At 41.9% G+C, this 26336-nt stretch overlaps 1 protein-coding gene across 1 annotated transcript in view; it reads right to left on the reverse strand.

Moving 5' to 3' along the window:
• LOC130294325 (uncharacterized) overlaps positions 1 to 26336 on the reverse strand; it is a 309439-nt gene that overhangs the window by 147633 nt on the left and 135470 nt on the right. Inside the window, exons 8-11 of the mRNA XM_056543944.1 lie at positions 24996 to 25093; positions 16316 to 17001; positions 15359 to 15429; positions 9921 to 10139 (exon numbers count right to left, since the gene is read on the reverse strand). Of these exons, the coding sequence (XP_056399919.1) occupies positions 9921 to 10139; positions 15359 to 15429; positions 16316 to 17001; positions 24996 to 25093 (1074 nt within the window). The remainder of the gene's footprint in view (positions 1 to 9920; positions 10140 to 15358; positions 15430 to 16315; positions 17002 to 24995; positions 25094 to 26336) is intronic.

The raw sequence follows: 26336 nt of genomic DNA on the forward strand, positions 1-26336 counted from the left end.
TAAAATATCAATGTGTTAAATTTTTTGCATTTTAGCCACTAGATGGCAGTGGTGCTTTAACCCCTTAAGGACTCAGCCCATTTTGGCCTTAAGGACTCAGACAATTAAATTTTTACGTTTTCATTTTTTCCTCCTCGCCTTCTAAAAATCATAACTCTTTTATATTTTCATCCACAGACTAGTATGAGGGCTTGTTTTTTGCGTGACCAGTTGTCCTTTGTAATGACATAACTTATTATATCATAAAATGTATGGTGCAACCAAAAAACACTATTTTTGTGGGGAAATTAAAAAGAAAAACGCAATTTTGCTAATTTTGGAAGGTTTTGTTTTCACGCCGTACAATTTATGGTAAAAATGATGTGTGTTCTTTATTCTGAGGGTCAATACGATTAAAATGATACCCATTATTACATACTTTTCTATTATTGTTGTGCTTTAAAAAAATCACAAACTTTTTAACCAAATTAGTACGTTTATAATCCCTTTATTTTGATGACCTCTAACTTTTTTTTTTTTCCGTATAAGCGGCGGTATGGGGGCTCATTTTTTGCGTCATGATCTGTACTTTTTTTTGATACCACATCTGCATATAAAAAACTTTTAATACATTTTTTATAATTTTTTTAAATAAAATGTATTAAAAAAAGTAGCAATTTTGGACTTTTTTTTTTTACGTTCACGCCGTTCACCGTACGGATCATTAACATTTTATTTTAATAGTTCGGACATTTACGCACGCGTTGATACCAAATATGTCTATTAAATTTATTTTTTACGCTTTTTGGGGGTAAAATATAAAAAAACAGACGTTTTACTTTATTATTGGGGGAGGGTATTTTTCACTTTTTTTTTTTGCTTTTACTTTTACATTTTTTTAACATTTTTTTTTTACACTTGAATAGTCCCCATAGGGGACTATTCATAGCAATACCATGATTGCTAATACTTATCTGTTCTATGTATAGGACATAGAACAGATCAGTGTTATCGGCTATCTTCTGTTCTGGTCTGCTCGATCTCAGACCAGAGCAGAAGACGCCGGGAGGAGGAAGGTGAGGGGACCTCCGTGCGGCGTTCTGAATGATCGGATCCCCGCAGCAGCGCTGTGGGCGATCCGATCGTTCATTGAAATCGCGCACTGCCGCAGATGCCGGGATCTGTATTGATCCCGGCACCTGAGGGGTTAATGGCGGAGGCCCACGAGATCGTGGGCGTCGGCCATTGCCGGTGGGATCAGCCGCGCATGACACGGGCATCGCTCCGATGCCCGCAGTTATGCACAGGACGTAAATGTACCTACATTTACGTCCTGTGTCCTTAAGGGGTTAAAATTCTCAATCACTGTGCACAGCTGTATTTTTTATTTTGAAAGTATCAGTGTCTGCGTCCAGACCTCTGTAAAGTAACTATACTGTGATAGAGAGGGATACATTTTGGATTGTGGCTTTAAATTACTGAGAGGGGCCACTTCCATGGATTCCTCTCCTTCAGCTTCATCTAATAGGGATTGAAGAATGTTAACGGTGGCTGTATCCTGCTGTAGTTGTCTCTCCTCATCTCTGTGGGGACTCTTCTGCCATTTGACAAGTGCCAATTTGCGTACAAATAAATTAACATCTTTTATTCAATCAAATTCGTGAAATTGTGGGTTGGCTGTGAAAGATAGTTCTTTCTTCAGCAAACTCCTTTCCGCCTGAGTCAATGTGTAACTAGATAAATAAAACATTTGCATAATATCATCGTGTGTGGTGATAACATTACTATCAATTTCAAAAGTGGTATCTAGGTGGGTCATTGGGTTCACTATTCCCCCTAAAAAAGACATGTTTGGTTGTGTCAAGGGTGTTATATTCATAGGTCTCCTCATTTGGTTCAAATTCGGCCCTCCTTGACTCATTTGTAAGGGGGGTATTTCGCCACTGTATTTAGAGAGGTAACCAATGATCCAGAGGCCCCAAAAACACCATACTGGCCACATGTTGAAGTATTCTGAGAGTTACTTTTTGTTTCACCTGTCTTTTTGTAATATGGTTGTTTGCGGCTTGTTATCCTTAATGTTGTTTGGTCTTTTGTACTTTCTTTTCACACTTAACTCGTTGCTATAATCTGAGAAATATTCCGTACCAGATGTATCTGATTCAGATCTAGAATTAGTGTGGACTGGTCTATTAGGTATTTTGGGATTATAATGCTTTTCTATATATATAGGTATAAACCCTTCCAGTGGCAAAATCAGTGTAGTCCCTAATGTACTTTTTGATGTTTTCTTTCTTTTATTTCACTTTTGAATACTTCAAAATGTTTTTGCAATTTATGTTCTAGGGGAATATATTCTGGATTGGTGGCAAAACTTTGTATTTGTTTTATCTCAGTATTGAGTTGGCGGGATATTTTTTGCAGATGTTTTTTTTCCGTATTCCAGCAGATAGTTGATTAATCTAAGTGAATTCTCAGTTTGCAAGTTCTCCCACCCTCTCAGAGAGTTTTCGTCCTCTCTATGTGTGCTAGGTATCAAAGGGGACCTCAAGCCCCTGTATACCAATTTCTGTTGAGCGTATGTGTCTAAACTAGACACTTCCCACCATGTACGAATGTATAATTTGCACGTTTTAGTTAAAGTTTTAAATGCTTGCTAAATATCGATTTGGTTAAGAGGTAAATTAACGACTGAAAAAACGTGTGTCGCTTCTGTTAGAAGTGTATCAGCATTCATGGGCTGTGACAAAAAAACAGACATTTCTGGATGGGGAAAATAATGAGATAGTATTCAGTACTACTCATTTAACTCATAAACACCACAAAAAACTCCCCTAGGGGTCTCTGGGCCACTATATATACACACAAAACAAACCTACTTGGGGAATAAATCCCCTCAGGGAAAAGCCTGAAGATGGTGGCAGCATGAGGAGACCATATAGTGGCTGAATGGCACAGCCTGGAGGGCAGCAGTATGATGAGAACATATAGTGGCTGAATGGCACAGCTTGGAGTTGGCGGCAGATGAGGAGACCATATAGTGGCTGACTGGCACAGCTTGGAGTTGGCGGCAGATGAGGAGACCATATAGTGGCTGACTGGCACAGCCTGGAGTTGGTGGCAGCATGAGTAGAACATATAGTGGCTGAATGGCACAGCTTGGAGTTGGCGGCAGATGAGGAGACCATATAGTGGCTGACTGGCACAGCCTGTAGTTGGTGGCAGCATGAGTAGAACATATAGTGGCTGACTGGCACAGCCTGGAGTTGGTGGCAGCATGAGTAGAACATATAGTGGCTGAATGGCACAGCTTGGAGTTGGCGGCAGATGAGGAGACCATATAGTGGCTGACTGGCACATCCTGTAGTTGGCGGCAGCATGAGTAGAACATATTGTGGCTGAATGGCACAGCCTGGAGTTGGTGGCAGATGAGAAGACCATATAGTGGCTGAATGGCACAGCCTGTAGTTGGTGGCAGCATGAGTAGAACATATAGTGGCTGAATGGCACAGCCTTGAGTTGGCGGCAGCATAAGTAGAACATATAGTGGCTGAATGACACAGCGTGGAGGTGGCGGCAGCATGAGGAGACCATATAGTGGCTGAATGGCATAGCCTGGAGATGGCGGCAGCATTAGGAGAACAAATAGTGGCTCAATAGCACAGCCTAGAGTTGGCGGCAGCATGAGTAGAACATATAGTGGTTTAATGACACATCGGGGAGGTGGAGGCAACACGAGGAGACCATATAGTGGCTGAATGACACAGCCTGGAGGTGGCAGAAGCATGAGGAGACCATATGGTAACAGAATGAGACAGCCTGGAGGTGGCAGAAGCAGCATCAGGAGTCCTGAAAGTTACCCAGTGACAGAGTGGTGCGGTGGGTGGCAATACCAGTACACGGTGACAAAGGTGGGTGAAAAAAAGGTCTGATGCGGAGGAATGTTTGTAACTGGGGAGTAGCGCCTTAAATCTGTTTGGCACTATCCATATTTGTGTTGGTGGTGCCCAATGGTCAATCTACTCTGATGCATCAGGCATTGGTGGGTTGAAATCCTGGCTGATCCATGCCTGATTCATCGTCACAAAGGTCAGTCTCTCCACATTTTTTGTGGACAGACGAGTTTTCTTTGGGGTGACTATGGCCCCCAATGCACTAAACATCTGCTCTGATGGCACACTACTGACCGGGCAGGACAGCTTTTCCAGGGCAAACTCTGCTAGTTGTGGCCACAAATCAAGTTTGGCTGCCCAGAAGTCCAGCGGATCTTCAAGACGTGTCGGCGTGGGCATGTCAAGGTATGCCACCACCTGCTGGTTCAGGTCCTGCTCAAGGTCTATCTGGTGCTGATGAGTTGCTTCACTATGCGGGTGAAGAAAGCTACTCATCAGTGACTGTAGACTCAGGCTGCTGCTGATGGAGCTGGTACTGCTTCTGCCACCCCACCCCTCCCCAGCAGCCATGGCAGTGGAAGGTGAGTGCAGGAAGACCCCGTTTCAGACCTGCGAGAGGATGGACAATGGTGCAGATAGGCATCGGTCAACTCTGTAGGTCGACTACGTAGGATGTCTCTGTAGTCGTTCAGTTTGTCCTCCCTCTCAGTGGGTGTAGCGAGGGTCCAATAAAGTGGAGAGCCAGAAGTCATCCCGCTACTGAATGGTGACAATTCGGCGGTCACTACTCAAACAAGTGAGCATACATCATGCCATTTGTGCAAGTGACTCGGAGGGACTCCCTGGCTCCATCTACACTGCATACTGCCACGGTGTGTCTGGGTACTCTGTCTTGTCTTCCTCATAACCCTCTAGCTCCTCTGGCTGCTCCTACACCTCCTCTCCTGTCACCTCCTCTCATGAAACCTAAACTGTGCTCCACTGTGCCCCTTCCCCTCCTCCCCCTCCTCCTCCAGTTCAGCCCCCACAGTGTGACCATGAGATGTAGGGCTCATGTAGGGCTCATGTGACCGTGACCGTGAGAACCCCTATTCCACTACCTCCCAAGAAGGTAGGCTGCCGCAAAGCAGGTGGTCTCTCCCAGGCATGTTTGGCATGAATTTCCACTTCTGCCACCATGCTGACTGCCAATCATGCTACCACCTTGCTGGCTCAGCTGCTGCCTCACAGGCAACCTGCAACCTTCTTCTGATGATGATGAAGCCCTTTCTGCACCCAGCTCCCAATTGCGATCGGCTTCATCACCAACAAGTGTCTGCATGTCACTGATGTCTTCCTCAGGTTCCTCAACAGTGTCTGCTTAAGGACCCTGAAGGCTGGCAACACCACCTCCCACGTCACTCTCCTCATCACTACTTGCCCGCCTAGCAGAGGAAGCGGCAGATGTCTCCTCCACTTCTTGGCTGAGCAGTAGCTGCTGACTGTCCTCTAGATCGTCCTCACTAAATGATGGAGCTGAACCCACAGCATAAGATATTTCTTTAGTGGAGGGAACAGCATAGGACAGAGGCAATGGGAGGACAGGGACTGCTCCCGAGCCATGCTAACTGAGCATTGTGTCTGAGGAACCCATCGACAGTTGACTAGGGGTGTCAGATGTCACTTGTGATGAAGTGGATGACCGTGTTATCCAATCAATCACGGCAGATGGGTTGCTGGTCGAGACACGACCGCTAGCTGATACCGGGAGCTCAGGCCTCTCGCTGCGACTCCTGCTGCCACTCGCCCCTAGTCTTCTGTGACCTCTGCCTGCGTCTGATGAATTTAGGCCTCTGTCACTCCTCTGTGCACATCCTGGCACTTTTCTGCCTGACATACTTAGTGCATATATGAGAGGGGTACAATACGCTTCACTATGCCTAAAACAGTATTTGTCTAGAACAGCAGCAGGTGTGTACTTTTGGCTGTCCATTCACAGTATCTAGGCCCTTGACAGATTAACAGCTACACAATAGTACACTACTTAGATGTAGGTATGTGGTATGCACTTATTAGGGCAGAAAAATGCGCTACAGTACGCTTAAAAAACGTGTTGGAGTGAAACACCAGCCAGTGATTACTTTTGCCTGTCCTTTCACAGTATCTAGGCCCTTGACAGATTAACAGGTACATAATAGTACACTACTTAGATGCAGGTATGTGGTATGCACTTATGAGGGCAGAAAAATGCGCTACAGTACGCTTAAAAAACATATTTTTGTACAACACAAGCAGTACATAACAGTGCTGCAGCACACAGTCGCTGTGTACTAAACCCAAAATTGCACTCTCTCAAAGACTATTAGGAATGGACTGCTGGGTATCATACCGTCTACAGACTAGTATAACCAGCAGACCATTTGTTGTGGGACAAAGACACACAGTTGCGCTGAAAAATGATTCCTCCATCCTCTGCTAAGGCTTCTCAAGCTGAGCCAGCTTGTTCAAATGTATGAGACAACTCACAGCTCTCTGCCCCTCTCTGTAATACTCTGCTGTAGAAAGTGACTGGGAGGTTAATGGCTGCAGTAAAAAGTCTTTTTTGTGAAAAATGCACTGCTCTCTGTCCACCAGAACGCTGACATGACTAGGAAGTGAAACGCTGCTGAAAAAAGCTTGTCAGTGTAACACACAGTGCTGTCCTATCTCTCTGCAGTGAAAGGATGAAGTGACTAGCCAGAATTTGGCTGCCGATTATATGATTATAGGCTGCATCCTGCATGTGATTCAGGGTCATCCCGCCTACCCTTGTTCTCGCCTTCCCAGAGTTCCTTGCCCCATGTCGTCACATGTGGATCCGCCATTTTAGATGTCCTGGAGCCTGGACCGCACTAAATGGAGTTTAATTAAACGATTCACGCAATAGAATCGCGGTGATATTCGCATTCGATGCAAATAGAATTTTTCATGAAATTGGTAAGGAATTGGGATTCATCAGATTCGATTCGCTCATCTTTATTGGAGATCTTCACACAGGGAGCGCACACAGGCTTATAAAGCCTCCCCCTCACTTCCTATATTCCGACTGAGACGCTGATGTTGCTAACCTCGGAAAGACCATAGTAACAGGTGAGGGAAATTTTATGAGGACCCCTTGTGGCCACTTTTATAGGAGCAGTTTTTTGGTGATGTCCGGTATTAACCCTTCAGACGCGGCCATCACAGTTGATCGCCTAGTCTAAAGTGAAAGTAAACTTTGCCGGTTAACTCAGTGGAGCTGTTCGGGACCGCCACAATGAAATTGCGGTGTCCCGAACAGCTTGCATGAGAGCAGGAGGGTCCCTACCTGCCTCCTTGCTGTCCGATCGCCGAATGACTGCTCCGTGCCTGAGATCCAGGCAGGAGCAGTCGAGCGGTGATAACACTGATCAATGCCAGGCTATTGACTGGCAGTGATTAGTGTAGAAGATCAGTGCGTGCTCCCCTATGGGAGCTATAACACTGCAAAAAAAAAGAAAATGTGAAAATGAAGTGTCAATAAAGATTATTTGACCCCTTCCATAATAAAAGTCAGAATCAACCCCCTTTTCCCCAAGAAAAAAACTGTGTAAATAAAAATAAACATATGTGGTATCGCCGCGTGCGTAAATGTCCGAACTATAAAAATATATTGTTAATTAATACAATCTCAATAGAAGAAAAGATGTAGCAACTCACCAATCGCATGAATGTCTTTATTGTGGTAACTTCAGGTAGATCACAACAGACAGCGGGATCGTGCGGGTGCTGGCGTGGGTGGGTGTGGCTAGACAACAGCTCTTTTTCACGTCATCTGACGCTTCATCCGGTCGTCAGATGAAGCGTCAGATGACGTGAAACAGTGCTGTCGTCTAGCCACACCCACCCGCTCCCTCACCCACGCCAGCACCCACACGATCCCGCTGTCTGTTGTGATTTAACTGAAGTTACCACAATAAAGACATTCAAGCGATTGGTGAGTTGCTACGTCTTTTCTTCTATTGAGATTGTATACATCACTTGAGAGACACCTGACGTATAGCACCACTTTGCTTAACCCCTTAAGGACTCAGGGTTTTTCTGTTTTTGCACTTTCGTTTTTTCCTCTTTACCTTTTAAAAATCATAACCCTTTCAATTTTCCACCTATAAATCCATATTGTGGCTTATTTTTTGCGTCGCCAATTCTACTTTGCAGTGACATTAGTCATTTTACCCAAAAATGCACGGCGAAACGGAAAAAAAATCATTGTGCGACAAAATCGAAGAAAAAACGCAGTTTCTACGCAGTGCATATATCGGTAAAAATTACACCTTATCATTATTCTGTAGGTCCATACGGTTAAAATGATACCCTACTTATATAGGTTTGATTTTGTCGCACTTCAGGAAAAAATCATAACTACATGCAGGAAAATTTATACGTTTAAAAATGTCATCTTCTGACCCCTATAACTTTTTTATTTTTACCACATATGTTTATTTATTTTATTTTTTTACACTGTTTTATTTTTTTTATGGGAAAAGGGAGGTGATTCAAACTTTTATTAGGGAAGGAGTTAAATGACCTTTATTAACACTTTTTTTTAACATTTTTTTTGCAGTGTTATAGGTCCCATAGGGACCTATAACACTGCACACACTGATCTCCTATGCTGATCACTGGCGTGTATTAACACGCCTGTGATCAGCGTTATCGGCGCTTGACTGCTCCTGCCTGGATCTCAGGCACGGAGCAGTCATTCACCGATCGGACACCGAGGAGGCAGGTAAGGGCCCTCGAGGTGTCCAGTCAGCTGTTTGGGACGCCGCGATTTCACCGCGGCGGTCCCGAACAGCCCGACTGAGCAGCCGGGTCACTTTCACTTTCACTTTAGAAGCGGCGGTCAGCTTTGACCGCCGCTTCTAAAGGGTTAATACCGCACATCGCCGCGATCGGTGATGTGTGGTATTAGCCGCGGGTCCCGGCCGTTGATGAGCGCCGGGACCGATGCGATATGATGCGGGATCTCGGCGCGATCCCGCTTCATATCGCGGAAGACGGCGCAGGACGTAAATATACGTCCTGCGTCGTTAAGGGGTTAAGATCGTAGGAGTTAACCCCCATCAGTGCTGACCATCCGCATAAATCTGCAGTAGCCTAGCTAGCCTTCTCTTTACACATTCACATATTGTTAAATAAACCGCACGGTCTATGGCGTACACGTAAAAAAATTCCGTATTTTTGGTAACTTTTTATACCATAAAAAAGTGAATTAAAAGCAATCAAAAAGTCCAATCAAAACAAAAATGATACCGATAAACACGGCGCAAAAAATGAGCCCTCATACATCCCCATATGCAGAAAAATAAAAAAGTTATAGGGGTCAGAAGAGGACATTTTTAAATGTTTAAATTTTCCTGCATGTAGTTATGATTTTTTCCAGAAGTACCACAACATCAAACCTATATAAGTAGGGTATCATTTTAACCATATGGACCTACAGAATAATGATAAGGTGTCATTTTTACCGGAAAATGCACTGCGTAGAAACGGAAGCCCCTAAAATTTACAAAATGGCATTTTTTCTTACATTTTTCTCGCACAATGATTTTTTTTCCCCGTTTCGCTGTGGATTTTTGGGTAAAATGACTAATGTCACAGCAAAGTAGAATTGTTGGCGCAAAAAATAAGCCATAATATGGATTTTTAGGTGCAAAATTTAACGAGTTATGATTTTTAGGAGGTGATGAGAAAAAAATTAAAATGCAAAAACGGAAAATACCCTGCGTCATTAAGCGGTTAAAAATATAGTTTTGGTGATAGTGGCCATTTAAGGTGAAAATGGGCTGGGTCCTTAAGGGGTTAAGAAGGAGTGGCATGATGGCACAAAGGGGATGTGGCCAACCCCCACAGCACGCACACTCTGGCCAGTGTGGTCACTTTAAGGGATTAACAGTGCAGATGTGAACAGATTTTTTTTAGCCACAATGCAGTGTGAACAGTTCCTTATGTAGCAACAGTGCCGATGTAAATAGAGTCTTATGTTGCATTGTAGTTTTCGATACTCACTTTTTAACTTGTTTTCAAAATATTTCATCCACTGAAGCGTTGTCGAATCTCCAAACATGTAAATAAACTTTCCCTTCATACATGCATTCAGTTCCTCCATACTGTGATAGGTTTTCATTGTGCATCCTTTCGGGTACCATATTTCCTCCATGACATGTCCACTGGGATATTCTAAGCCCATTCCTGTTTTGCAGTGTTCTTTCTTCTCTGAACTTAAACCTTTTGTAGATAAAAGAAACAAGTAATATTTCCATTTAGAATTATATGTGAATCACAGAGGCAAAGGCATACATTTCACTTACATAGTATCTGCTTAATAATAAATATATTAAAACATTTATGAATGTAAAAGTGTCAAACTGAAGTTTTTTTTATTACATTTTTTTTTTTTTATAAAATAGGCCACAAATGATCAACCCCCTCACGAATCATCTGTTCAGCATCTGCACTATGAGCTAGTGGGCATAAAAGCAGTTGAATAAGAGCTAAGCCGCAGTTACAAGGCCTGGCCACTATGTTGTAAACAGAGCCAACTTTTCCGTCATATTTACTTTGTAGTGCGGATGCTGGACAGGTTATCGGTGGGGTGCACCCTGCCAAATCAGCAGCTGATGGTCTATCCTGAGAATAGGCCATCAATCCTATTAGCCCAGAACACCCATTTAATGGGCAGATGGCAGAATTGTCAGGAACTTCCTTGGCCAATATGGTGCTACTTCCTTTTCGGTCCCCTGTGCCACTCCTGTCTTTTGCCACATGGCGTTCCCTAGTTGCCAGTTGCTTCCTTGCTCCTGGGCAGGAGAAGTGGGACAAATCAAGAGAGACTGGCATGCCAGGCCAATCATAGCATTTATGTAGTACTCAGCTTTCCCTGGATCCTGACTGTTTTCCTTGTTTCCTCACCCTGATTCTGCCTGCCAATTTAAACCTGACATTTCTCTTTAGACCTGATGTTACTCTTCTGGTTGCCTATTTGTTGTTCTGCCCCTGGTTCTGATTTTGTACTCATGGCTCTCTTGGTGTTGACCCTTTGGCCTGCTTTCTGGTTTTTCCTTTTAGGACTTTGATTTTGTCTTTTCAGTGCCTGATTGGTATTGATCTGGCTTGGCTGTATCCCTGAGCACTTAGTCCAGTGTAGGGATTGTCACCCAGTTGGTGGCCTCAGTATATGGCAGATCGTCCATGCAGGTTCCCCTCCTGACATTAGAATCCTATAAATTAATTTAATAACCCAAAATGTGGGGGTGTGGAGGAATTGAATTTTTACTGCTTAAGGACATGCACTGTAAATGTACAGCACTGCAACAAGGTTCTTTGCACACAGCATAGTACAGCTATTAAGCGAGGGCAGGATGTGCGTTCGCTTCAAAGCGGACGAGTTCTAGCTGATATTAGCAGCCAGGAAATTATCGCTAATGGCAGACATCAGCGATCATGCTGATGTCCTCCATTAACCATATAGATTCCGTGATGAATGCCCATCATGGCATCTATAGGCAAAATGGAGGTGCTGGTGGGTTTGGGGGGCTCATCAGAACTTAGTGGGGGGGTCAAAGTATAAATTGTAACCAAATGTCTCTTTCCTTTCTCCATGTCCATGAGGGGTTTAAGTTCACAGGCACAAATGACACAGCCCCCATTCCAGGTACGCCAACTGGCATTCCAAACCGGAACTGACGTTGTGACCCTTCAGATGTCAGGTTCAATGGACAGGTGTGGCATAGTGGTAATCCAATTCACACTCACACCTTCTTTGTTGCCATTATAATTGCAGAGTGTTGAAGGCTGAATGGCCATAAATATTCTGTATGCCACACAGTGTGAAAAAATGCTAAACATATGGTTTACATATACCAAAAAACACACATGTGCAGGGGCTGAATGCGTTATTATACATGTTTGCTACTTTCCGCACAATATGAAAAAAGGCCAAAAATATGATCTGCAAATACCAAAAGACACGCATAACAGGAAAACCTAAAAAAATGTAGATATCACAAACACACGAAAAAAAAATAACACAGAGACTTCTCAATATGCAGCTCTTTTCACAGTCAGATAATCTGTGTTAGGCAATTCGTGCGACAGGACAGTCCAAATGAATACTGACAATAGTTCTTCCATATTAGACATATTCAGGTATGCACAAATCACAACATCATGTAACAAAAAGCTTGTGCACAAAAAAATTATCCTAGATATTAGGTGCACAAAACATTATATGTCTTGGAAGAGCAACCGCATAGAGCAAAACATATGCATCTATAAACTTGCATCAGCTATTTCGCAACCAGTATATTGTAAGATGTACGTTATCGGGAAACAGTACAGCATATAGCTAACGCATAATGTGAAACACGTCCTGAGCTTCATACAAGTGAGTGCAGTTTGTCTTGCCGACTCCATGAGACATACAAGTTACATGCAGAAAAAAACAGGTGAAAAATGAAAAGATAAAATATAGATAAGTTTACCGAAACATGTGAGCAATAGTGTTGAGCGGCATAGGCCATATTCGAATTCGCGAATATTCGCGAATATATAGACGAATATTCGTCATATTCGCAAATATTCGCATATTCGTAATATTCCAGTTTTATTTTCGCATATGCGAATATTCGTATGCGCGAAAATTTACATATGTGAAAATTTGTATATACAGAAGTTAGCATAAGCGAAAATTCGCATATGTAAAGTTTCGCATATGCGAAAATTCGCACACCAGTCTCACACAGTAGTATTAGAGCCTTCTTACACCACATAAGCTGGAAGCAGAGAGGGATGATCACTGTGATGTGCACTGTGAAAAAACAACAACAACAAAAAAAAAGAATATTCGTAATTACGAATATATAGCGCTATATTCGCGAATTCGCGAATATGCGATATTCGCGAATAAAATTTGAATTGCGAATATTCGCGAGCAACACTAGTGAGCAATGTATCCTAGGTATATAGCTTTTTTGTCCACATACTAGCACGCTGTTAGAAAGACATTTCATAAATCCTCCCTATTTGCATGCATATAATAGATAGTCATCAAATGTATAACACCCTTCATATAAGGCCAAGAAATGGGGGGAACATATCCATACAATGATTACCATTACAAGGCAACGCGTGCAAAAGAACATAACAGGGAATTATTCCACTAATCCGTAATCTGCACAATAAAACTTGAATAATTGTACATACTGTCTAATTAATATGGTGAGATGTACTGCTGGCTTGCAGATAGTTATGCGGATCTTTAAATATTAACCTAAAGTACAAAGCAAATCAATTATGTAACAAAATTACACAAAAACGCACGCTTAACCAGACAAATGTGAATACCATCCAAAATAAATGCTTACTACACAAAAGGTAAAAAAAGGGAAAAATGGAAGCATGAATAAAAACATGAAAAAGTGAAAAAGATACCATATCAATAGAAGTATATTAAATCATTTCTATAGTTTAGACCTGAGGGAGCCCTAGTCTCCATTGTCAGGATCCAGAAAGCCTCCTTGGTGAACAGGGCATGTGCCCAGTCACCTCCTTGTTTCGGGGAGGAAGCTTTTTCAATGCCTTGTACATATAAATTATTGCTGTTTCCTTCATGTTTTTCAAATATATGCCTCGTAAGGCCTGACATAGAACGGCTGGAAAACACATTATTGCACCGCAGATGTTCATGGATGCGTCTCTTGAGTTTACGGCCTGTGCAACCTATGTACTGTCGATTACATTCTCGACAAGTGACACAATATACAACATGTTCACTATCGCAATTTATGAAACTTTACATGGTATGTTACCCCCGTGGCCGCAGATGTCACCTGGCATGAGGTCAACATTAAAGTACACATGTTGCATCGGGGACGACTACACTTGTGGTTCCCAATAGTATGTAACCACGTGGAGACCGGTTTATCCACTGGAAAATCACTGGGTGACAAAATGCTGCCCAGGGATTTTGCCCTTTTAGCAACACACCAGCCAGCAACTTGACTAGTATATCATCTTGCGATAACACAAGAAAATGTCTTAATATTATTTGATCAAAATTACGGCTGAATGGGGTTGTGAATGTGGGAGTAAAAGAAGACACCGGTGGATCATGTTTACTGGAAGAAGATGTATCAAGGTATCAAGTACTCATTGTTATTAGTGTTGGGCGCGACTATTTGCATTTCAAATTTATATCACGAATAATGCAAATTCGCGAATATATTCGCTATATATTCGAAATTACGAATATTCACTTTTTTTGCATATGCGCATATTCGCAATGCGCATATTCGCATATGCGTATACTCATATATGCGAATATTCGCATATGCCAATATGCGCACATGCCAATATAACGAATACGCAAAATTCGCAAATATAGGACGAAAATTCATCTATATATTTGCGAAATATCGCGAATTCGAATATGGCCAATGCCACTCATAACTAATTGTTACATCCAGATTCAGTGAGCTGATCTATGTTTTCTCTTCTTTATACGCTAGAGTCAGGCTGTACAAAAGGATTGCTGATAGTAATGATCATTTAAAAGTCCCCTATGAGGACTTAAAAAGTGTAAAATAAATATAAAAACATGTTTTAAAAAGTATATAAAGCCGTTAATGTAATTGCAAGGCTATGTTCATATCAGCATTCATAGTTCAGTGTGGGAGCTTAGTTAGCTGATTATGCTAAAATGACGGGACTTCAATAGAGAAAAAAACTCTGAATGTCAGGATTTTTTTTGTCTGCTGAAATCATGCAAAACAACAGGCATCTAACACACAGCTTAGATCATACTGGGAGCTGTAGCCACTTAAAGGAAAACTGTCAGCCTGTTCAACCACACTAAACTCAATACACTGGGTTATGGTGTGGATGAACAGGAGTCCAACGAGGGGTCACTTACTTATATATGTCCAGCAGGTCCTGAGATATGTCCCCCAGAAGATCCTCGGCTGAATTCAGTGAATCGCGTGCAGGGGGTGGGGCTTTGTGACTCCACTTCACTAGGATGTGGAGTCACAGACAATGAATATGTAAATTGAGTCAACAAAGCCCTGCCCCCCGTCATTACAAGGGGCTGGAGGAGGTCAAGCCCCTCGTAACGCATAGTCCGTTCACTTTTAAATGTAATAGCGCACCTCGTTTTATTTACTTACCTGTCCGTTTCGGTTATTCGCTGTGGATACGCACCTCCATCTTGCCTCCACATCAAGACTCCTGCTGCGGTTGAGAGCGCCTACAACAAGGAATCTTTTGCCTGCTCCTCCGGGACATCTTCAGATTGGATGTTATCTGTCACCTGACATTCATTCTACCTTCATAGGTTTGTGCTGGCAGTCAAGAGCTTTTATATACATGTTTGAGAAACAATATCTTATTTCACACCTCATCTATTTAATGCTATGGCCTAAACAGGAAGATATGTTACGTATACTTACCATTATTACCATTACAGAAAATGACATCAATTGCTGATATATTTACTGGTATTTCTACTCTGACATCTGACCTAAGTGAAAAACAGAGTGTTACTTTTAGCAAATATATATTTACAAATAATTTGACAACAGCTTCCAAAACTTCTACTTATGCTAATACAAAGGACAATACAGACGAGTAACATCTAAACTATACATCAGGCTCCAATACATTTTCAAATAGTCTTTCAAATAGTCTTTATGAAAAATATCCTACATTTTTGTGCCAGTTCCTATACAGACCTTTTCTTTGTGTTTTGTGGCTATAGGGTGAGATAATACAGAGGGGTGCAGTTGCCCATGGCAACCAGATTGCTTCTTTCTTTTTTAAAGAGACCTGTGAAAAATAAAATAAGCAATCTGATTGGAAACTGCACCACTCATCCTCTACACAGGTTTTGATCAATTTCCCCCATCGACTACAAACAAATCCAGTGTGGTCAGATCCTGCAGTCTGCAGTCTGTTTTGATATAAATTATGCCAAAATGTAAAATTTATTGCTTGTGCAAAAACATTGCAAATATTTTTTTTTTGGTTGCCTCATTCAGGAAAATTGGATAGTGCTGTAAAAAAAATGGTGTTTCAGATATGAATCCCAATTTACTGAACCAAAAGCCAAAAGTGTCCCAAATTTTGGCACAAACCTATGCCTTTACAGAAGGCCTGACCTCTGGGACCCATCTCCAGCATGAGGCCTGTCTCATAGCACTGAATGCTCCAGCTCCCACCTTTCGAGACCAGTTTGCCTCAAAAGTGGGGTGCCCGATGCGCTCAGAAGTAAGAGGCTCCATTCTGAAGATTGCGAGGATCGCAGAATTTGGACCCATTTAAAAGTTTTTCATAACTGGAGAACAAAATAAGCCTGATCTGGAAGGGGTTAATGTGCTAACAAAACAATTATTTATCAGAACACATACCTTGTAAGGAGACTATTTTCCAGTTTAGACAGCTGTGAAGCATACGTTTTCGTACTTTTAAGCTCAGTAAGTGTACCACAGTTTAAATTCTGAGGCTTAACACAATAAAAGTATTCGTCATCCTCGTGGTCAGCATATTCACAAAGTTCTTCCTTTTTATCAAAAGCAAATCCGCACTCTGTCACTATTTCTTTATCTTTACTTGTGAATTTTCCTTCGTAATCTGCTTGGCCGTACCAACTATTCCTTGACTTCCAGAGAGCAGAGACAACTTCACTTGGGTGCATAAGAAATACAGTCACCATAACTTTACCTTCCCAAAATAAGGTGAAATGAATATGATATGTTCCATTGTTAAGATCTTCAATTCTCCCTGAAGATCCGGCTCTCTTATCTGGGTTGGAAATTCTTCCTCTGAGATAGTCTCCTCCATAGGATTTCCTCTTTCCCAGATAATCATACACATCAACCTGTACAGTTAATTGATCCCCGACACAATAACTGTTTTGGGGTTTTTTAATGAACACTTTGCTGTTTGTAGCACTTGTTGTATTGTCTTTATCAATAAAAGTTACTTTAGGTATCCTCTGGTCTATCTGATTGAAGATTTCACTTATTCGCATTTTTATTTTTGAAGCCTTCTCGGTGCTGTTTCCTACTATAATTCCATTCTTTCTATTTGAACACTGTCAGACAGAAACAAAATATTATTATTATTATTATTGATAACACTGGTCTATACTCAAAATTTCTGATTATTTTGATGTGAAATAAATGAGTATGATGTTTAAAACGTTTAGTTAGCTCTCATTCTCTTAAAATACAGGATTTCATTTTATGAATTTTTATGATAGAGCAATATACTATAAAGTTAGTCGTTTTTAATTTTCTTACAAATACAGGTTGGCAACACTGAGTAGACTATATTTTGTTCCTAGAGAAGCCATTTTGTTCACATAAATGTTGTTTGGTGTGCTTAGGGAAACCAGTCTGCTCTCATTTCTCAGTGAATTGCTGCATTTGAAGTTCTAATGAACTTCTGAGGATTGAAGGAAGGGCTCTCCGTGTTTGTCACTCAAAGCATCACAATTGCTTGGAAAGACTTTGAGATGAGAGTGTAGAAAGTTGATCTTCAGTGACATATTACAACATAACTTTTGGTAAACATAGAATGTGTCTTTCATGCATGGGCAGGGAAAAGGGGAAGTCCTGCACTCGCTCAGAACTCCTGTCCCTTCCTATTGCGTATTCGCCCTAACTGATGCATCCACAACCACAAAGACGGTCCCTGACTATCTACGTGCTGGGACGTTGGAGTCAAAATAACAAAGTACAAAAATACTCAGTCACAGGTCAGGGAATCGTCAGGAAATACAAAAGGTAAACACATACTTAACAATACAGAGGGAGACAAACAAATTAACAGAAGAAAGCAGAATACAATACAGAACGCTAGCTACAGAAAAAATCTTCTGTCATTGGCAAAGGTGCCTTAACCAGTGAAGGCCTAAATAGCCAACTAAACAGGTGTGGTTACATCAGGTTTCTGGTGGGTGAGATAGAACCACGATAGGTCAGGGTGTAACCACAGCAACCTAACACAGAAAACAAACAGGAAATTTAAAGAGACACTGCTCTTACAGTGTCGGCCAATAAGAGCCATTTGGCCAATCTAGTCTGGCCAATATTCTGAATACTATGAAAAGTCCCTTGCCCTTTCTTATATGAAGGTAACTCCCAGAGGAAAACTGGCCCCACAACACACATACAAACAAATACACACATCGTTCATTCTCCAGAGCCATCCCCCCCCTGCTGTTGCTTCAAAAATAACCAGAAGAAGCCCTACTCAGACTGCGACATCCTCTCAGGGGAGACGGTCGAGGCCTCCAGGACCAACCAGGGTATCCAGAGACCAGAACTTCCTGGAGCATTTTCTTCTGCGATATTTATTGACTTATCCAGGGAGAAAAGGGGGGGGGGGGGAAGTGTCTTTCCAAGCCATGATGATTAACTTTCGAGCACATAGTAGCAGGAATCTAGTCAAGAGACGCCCATGAGAACCCGACACTACCCTATTAATGATTCCCAACAGGCAAACCACAGGGACTAGGAGGAAAGGCAAGTCTAAGTGATTCCACAGAAACTGTATCCCTTCTCTCTAAAAAGGGATAACACAGGCACAACTCCACACAGCATGGTGGAGAAAGGTACCCTCCTCTCACCGATACCAGAAGCAACGATCTGAAGGAGACACCCCCATTTGTTTCAGCTTCATCGGAGTGTAGTATAAATGTAGGATTAACCGCGATCAGCATGTCCCTGGCACTGTAAGGGTTACGGCAGGTTGTAGATCCCCTGGGCCTGTGTGGATGTTGACGTGAGCCTTGCCTGGGAGCAGAATCTAAGGTGCCACTGGTTTTCACCAGAGCCTGCCGCAAAGTGGTTTGGTCTTGCTGTGGCAGGAGGCACCCAGATCGCTACCCCTGGCACGACTCGTCCACACAGGTTGCTGGGATGAAGTGTAATACAGAAGGTTAAAGACAAGATGTGGTCAGGATAGCTGAAGGTCAGGGCAGGCGGAACAGTAGAAGGGTCAGGTCATGGAACAAGGATCAGGTACACGGAAAACAGGAACACTGGAACACAGAATGCTTTCACTCGGGCACTGGAGCAACAAAGATCTGTCCGGGAGTCATGGGAGGAACTGATACCTATAACAGAAGGTGCAGGTGAATTCACTAATTAAGGGTGTACTTGCCCTTTAAATGTAAGAGCTCCATTGCGCATGCACCCTAGGAGGCGGTGGCACGTGTGGCAGGACTGAAAACACGGAAGACCAGGGAGGTGAGCGACGGGCTGTAACTCGCATGCGGGCATGTCCCGCGATGCGAATCCCAGCCCCGCCAGTAGTGGGGACATGAGAGGAGAGCACTCACGGTCAGCATGTCTTGCCGGGGCGCTGACATTACAGGCACTAACCACCGTGGAGTAGTATGTTTGCTCCACCTCCTTCCATTGCTCATCCAACAGCAGGGGCACATCCCCAACCCACTTAAAAAAGCAGCTGCAAGCGTAAGAGGTTCAGAAAGGTCAGTGGTGCCCATGAGCATCTCTACTCTACGCCGGGGTAACTGCCAGGGAGCCAGATTGTGCCTGTACTGCATGTCGCATCTGAAGATACCTAAAGAATGCACTCTGTGGGACATGATGTCTAGTTTGCATCTCCGAAAAGGAGAGGAACGACTGAACATCCCCAAAGAGGTGAATGGCAAATTTGACCCTGTGGGAGCTCCAGTAGTCATCTGCCTCTAACTCCCAAAGATGAGGTAAACATCACTATTAAAGGGGTACTCTGCCCCCTAGCTATGTCCAAAGGAGGTTCAAGTGGCCACAACCTTCACATCCCCTACCATAGACATGAATGGAGGGGGTTTGGCGTGACATCAAGACCACGGCCGCCCAGACCCGATGTCCTAAACATAAATGTTGAGAGCGTTGGGGTGCCGGCCTGGAGATTGCTGGGGTCCCAGCAGCTTGGTTCACAAAAGGAATTTAAGTCTTTATTTTTAGACAAAACCAGGAGTGTTACTGACACAGAGAAAAACTATTAGACTATGTTCACACTACGGAATTTCTGGAGGAACTCCTTACGACTGAAGAATCCAGGTGCACCGATCTAGGACCGTGCAGACATTGCCGTCCCCACAGAGGGCAATGTCTTTGGAGCGGATTCTTTTAGCTGCAGAATTTTAGCTGTGGAATATCTGTTGCTGAAATTCTGTAGTGTGCACTGTGCAACGAACGCTGGGTTCTGAACGCAGGGTGCGGCTGCAGGGGTCGTGACGTCATGGCCACGCCCCTTGTGACGTCACACCACGCTCCCTCAAAGTAAGTCTATGGGAGTGGCGGCCATCACGCCCCCTTCCATTGACTGGCATTGAGGGGGCGTGGCCATGACATCATGACCCTCGCAGCCCGCACCCAGCATTCGGAACTAAATGTTCCAGATGCTGGGACAGTAGATTTTTCATTTTTGCTCTTTCTTTTTTTAATCCCTGCCTTCTAAAAGCCATAACCTTTTTAATTTTCCACCACAGACCGATTTTAGTGCTATATTGGGGATCATTTTTGGCGCCACCAATTTTTCTTTGTAACGAGATCACTCATTTTACCTTGGCAAAACCAAAAAAGAACATTATTTGTGGGGCAAAATTTTAATAAAAAAACGCAATTTGTCAACTTTTGGGGGGGTTCCATGCAGTGCACTTTTTGGTAAAAATGACACATTATTATTATTCTGTAGGTTCATAGGATTAATCATACCATGATAATGTGAGATGTTACTTATATTTCATCCAAGGTGAGTAACACCTGCCATCATCTTGGTATGAATAATGTGCAGTTACTTTTGACCACCATCAAGCACGGGAGGATACCCTAAGGATTAAATGGGTATATCTCTACAAACTACAAAACACACTGGGGCTACTAGGGAACTAACAGAGAACCTATTGAAAGTGCACTAAAGTTAATACGGACATAAACAGACTACTTTGTGCAAAGAAAGTACCTCATTCTTTACTCCTATATCTGGTCTCAAATAAGCAATCAGTTATACCTGTTATATAACATTAATATATGCAATAGAAATTGTATTTTATGCAGTTATATATTATTGATTAATGTTAAGATGGGTGCAACCGATCAAATTTGTATATCTATACATACTGTACTGCAGTATGTCTCTTTAGAATAAATGTTGTCATTTTATATAGCATATCGTTTATTGACGACTATTAGGTTGATTTTACATATAAGACAATATTTTCTCTATTTTATTTCACTGGGATAGCCTTGAGGAGTCAGCTTTTTTCCTATGCTTAAAGGGGTATTTGGCTGCAAACATCTTATGCCCTATCCAAAGGATAAGATGTTACATCGCGGGGGTCCCAATGCTGAGGACACCCGCGATCTCCGGGCTGGCAGCTGCGGCGTCCGGAACATTGAAGCTTGCAGCTTCCCCATTCGTGTCGTCACGTCACATCCCCTCCATTCATGTCTATGGGAGGGGGCGTGGTGGCTAGTACAGAGCCGTCACGCCTCCTACGATAGACTTGAAAGGAGGGGGCATCACAGCCTGCACCGACATTCGTCAGGCATGGAGCTGAGTTTGGTTTATGACCCGAACAACCGGGGTGCCAGCACGGAGATCGTGTGGGTCTCCAGCGGCGGGATCCCCGCGAAATAACATCTTATCCCCCATGCTTTGGATAGGGGATAAGATGTGTGCAGCGGCGTACCCCTTTAATAAGGGAATAAGTGTCTAATCTTACCGTTGGAACCCAACAATCTCCAGGATGGGGCCCCGGCTCTCCCCGCTGCATGGAGCAGTGTGTCAGCATTCTCTCCATGCATTGTCTATGGGAGTGCTGTACTCGGCATCTCTGGCACTCCCATTGACTATGCATGTCGCAGGAAGAGCCGGGGCCCAGTTCTGGAGATCAGTTCCTGTGGTAATGCTGGAGTACCTGTCAGTTAAGTTGTGCTGTCCTGGCTGAGAGCACAATAACATAGAGAGATACACAGGAAAAGATACGCTCTGTCCCTTATGCTGGTATGTATTGTGGGTTCAGAAAACCTACACACAAAATCAGACATCATGTGACCAGAAAAGAGTAACCGTTGCCAATGTGAGGGCCGCAATGACTCTCTCCTGGCTGTATTCTGCATGGTTTTGTGTGCAGGGGGGGGGGGGGGGCAGAGTTTATCAAGATGGGTCTAGAGGATTAGTGGTGCAGTTGCCCATGGCAACAGATAGCTTCTTTCATTTTTCACATGTCTCTTTAAAAATGAAAGAAGCAATCTTGTTGGTTGCCATGGGCAACTGCACCACTCTTTTTGATAAATCTCACCCTCTGAGCTTATATCCTGGAATAATGAACAGACCAAACAGTGTTTCCATCCCTGTGTTTTATTGCTCTATGCAAGGTGTGGATCACTTAGAGGGGTACTCTGGTGGGAAACAATTTTTTGTCAACTGGTGCAAGAAAGTTAAACAGATTTGTAAATTAGGTAAAGCGAAGATGTGATATTCGGCACTGCTACTACTGGCTAAGCCTGACTGTAAGACGGACGTTCGACTAGGACAAACCTGTAGAGATGTGGTGGTGCTCTGATATAAAGGCAAAGTTCAAATCTTCAATACAGTGGAGAGTAAGAAAAATATCGGCACTCACCGGTCCTCTCTTAAAACAGCTTCTTTATTGGTGCATACTCACAACATGAAATGCAGTCAGGGAGAGGGATCTGTGCAGGGGGGGGGGGGGGGTAAGTAGTAGGCAACAGACACTCTGTTTCGCTCGTTACACGAGCTTCATCCGGCCATATGGCCCATTCAATACAGTTTATGCATCAGTGATGAATTTCATAAATTCATAAATTTCATAAATTCATATTTTTAATACTCTTAATTTTTTTATTTTATTGTAAGATATATACTGTTTATCTCCTCCACAAGGGCCCTCTGTGGGGGAAAATACAATTATCTATACACACACACACATATATATATATATATATATATATATCAGAATTTTTAATAAAATACATTCTAGTTAATTATAATTGAAGCACGATCTTTTATTACTGCATTAATTATAGCATTTATTCTCCTGGAGGTCTGGACAAAAAACACTCTTTTTCTAGATTTGTAAATTACTTTTATTAAAAAAAAAAAAAAATCTTAATCCTTCCAGTACTTATTAGCTGCTGAATACTACAGAGGAAATTTTTTTTTTTTGGAACACAGAGCTCTCTGCTGACATCATGAGCACAGTGCTTTCTGCTGACATATCTGTCCATTTTAGGAACTGTCCAGAGTAGGAGAAAATCCCCATAGAAAACATATGCTGCTCTGGACAATTCCTAAAATGGACAGAAATGTCAGCAGAGAGCACTGTGGTCATGATGTCAGCAGAGAGCTCTGTGTTCCAAAAAGAAAAGAATTTCCTCTGTAGTATTTAGCAGCTAATAAGCATGCTGATGAAACTGAAAGGATTAAGATTTTTTAATAAAAGTAATTTACAAATCTGTGTAACTTTCTGGCACCAGTTGATTTAAAAAAAAAAAAAATTCCACCGGAGTACCCCTTTAACCCCTTAAGGACTCAGCCCATTTTGGCCTTAAGGACTCAGACAATTTAATTTTTACGTTTTCATTTTTTCCTCCTCGCCTTCTAAAAATCATAACTCTTTTATATTTTCATCCACAGACTAGTATGAGGGCTTGTTTTTTGCGCAACCAGTTGTCCTTTGTAATGACATCACTCATTATATCATAAAATGTATGGCGCAACCAAAAAACTATATTTTTGTGGGGAAATTAAAAAGAAAAACGCAATTTTGCTAATTTTGGAAGGTTTAGTTTTCACACCGTACAATTTATGGTAAAAATGACATGTGTTCTTTATTCTGAGGGTCAATACGATTAAAATGATACCCATGATTATATACTTTTCTATTATTGTTGTGCTTAAAAAAAATCACAAACTTTTTAACCAAATTAGTACGTTTATAATCCCTTTATTTTGATGAGCTCTAACTTTTTTATTTTTCCATATAAGCGGCAGTATGGGGGCTCATTTTTTGCACCATGATCTGTACTTTTTTTGATACCACATTTGCATATAAAAAACTTTTAATAAATTTTTTATCATTTTTTTAAATAAAATGTATTAAAAAAAAGTAGCAATTTGGGACTTTTTTTTTTTCGTTCACGCCGTTCACCGTATGGGATCATTAACATTTTATTTTAATAGTTCGGACATTTACGCATGCGGCGATACCAAATATTTCTATAAAATTTATTTTTTACGCTTTTTGGGGGTAAAATAGGAAAAAACGGACGTTTTACTTTTTATTGGGGGAGGGGATTTTTCACTTTTTTTTAACTTTTACTTTTACATTTTTTTTACATTTTTTTTTTACACTTGAATAGGCCCCATAGGGGACTATTCATAGCAATACCATGATTGCTAATACTGATCTGTTCTATGTATAGGACATAGAACAGATCAGTGTTATCGGCGATCTTCTGCTCTGGTCTGCTCGATCTCAGACCAGAGCAGGAGACACCGGGAGCCGGACGGAGGAAGGAGAGGGGACCTCCGTGAGGCGTTCTGAATGATCGGATCCCCGCAGCGCTGCGGGGGATCCGATAATTCATTCAAATCGCGCACTGACGCAGATGCCGGCGGGTCCCTGGCTGCGATCAGCAGCTGGGATCAGCCGCGCATGACACGGGCATCGCTCCGATGCCCGCGGTTATGCACAGGACGTAAATGTACGTCCTGGTGCGTTAAGTACCACCGCACCAGGACGTACATTTACGTCCTGCGTCCTTAAGGGGTTAACTAGGAACTGAACCAATGCACAGTCATTACCTACAATAATGGATCAATCCAGCAAAGCAATACATAAGCTTACATCTAAAACCTTTGAAATCATCCCTTTCTGCTTGAACGATTTCAGCCAAATGTTATAGGGTTGTGTATTCACTACTAATATGTTATTATGACAAAATTTAAGACAAATCTATCAAGAGATTTTCATTTGAATCCATTTAAATCACTTTGTTTGGTCAGTAATATAACAAACAGGAAAAACCTCTGTTTTGTTACCTTTTTGAAGCTTTGATGATACATGGTGCTCACCAGGAAACATACTACAGCTATCGATAACACATAGGTTTTATAATCTAGGATGGATTTCATTATGCCTGCAAAGAAACAATACAAAATATTACAAAACTATATTTCACTAACTATCTGTATCCTTACATATTTATATATTTTTTTTCTCTTTTCTTTCCTATCTTCCTCCTCTCTTCTGCTTTATTTTGCTCTGTACAAAGCTGCACAAGCATCAACTTACCACAGCGCTGGCTGAATCATCTATGAATCCAGTTCAACTCACGAGAGCCTGTTTAAGCATGTATAAGTAAATGAGCTTTAACCCCATAAGGACCCAGCCATTTTACACCTTAGGAACCGGAAATTTTTTGAACATCTGACCACTGTCACTTTAAACATTAATAACTCTGGAATGCTTTTAGTTATCATTCTGATTCCGAGATTGTTTTTTTCGTAACATATTCTACTTTAACATATTGGTAAAATTGTGTGGTAACTTGAATCCTTTCTTGGTGAAAAATCCGCAAATTTGTTGAAAAATTTGCATTTTTCTAACTTTGAAGCTCTCTGCTTGTAAGGAAAATGGATACACCAAATAATTTTTTTTTGATTCACATATACAATATGTCTACTTTATGTTTGCATCATAAAATTGACGTGTTTTTACTTTTGGAAGACACCAGAGGGCTTCAAAGTTCAACAGCAATTTTCTAATTTTTCACAAAATTTTCAAACTCACTATTTTTCAGGGACCAGTTCAGGTTTGAAGTGGATTTGAAGGGTCTTCATATTAGAAATATCCCACAAATGACCCCATTATAAAAACTGCACCCCCCAAAGTATTCAAAATGACATTCAGTCAGCATTTTAACCCTTTAGGTGTTTCACAGGAATAGCAGTAAAGTGAAGGAGAAAATTCACAATCTTCATTTTTTACACTGGCATGTTCTTGTAGATCCAATTTTTTATTTTTACAAGGGGTAAAAGGAGAAAATTTATACTTATATTTGTAGCCCAATTTCTCTCGAGTAAGGACATACCTCAAATGTCTATGTAAAGTGTTCGGTGGGCGCAGTAGAGGGCTCAGAACCAAAGGAGCGACAAGGGGATTTTGGAGAGTACGTTTTTCTAAAATGGTTTTTGTGGGGCATGTTGCATTTAGGAAGCCCCTATGGTGCCAGAACAGCAAAAAAAAAAAAAAAACACATGCCATACCATTTTGGAAACTAGACCCCTTGAGGAACGTAACAAGGAATTAAGTGAGCCTTAATAACCCACAGGTGTTTCACGACTTCTGCATATGTAAAAAAAAAAAATGTGTGTTTCCCC

This window comes from Hyla sarda, chromosome 10 (assembly GCF_029499605.1).
Source record: "Hyla sarda isolate aHylSar1 chromosome 10, aHylSar1.hap1, whole genome shotgun sequence".
NCBI classification, from domain to species: domain Eukaryota; kingdom Metazoa; phylum Chordata; class Amphibia; order Anura; family Hylidae; genus Hyla; species Hyla sarda.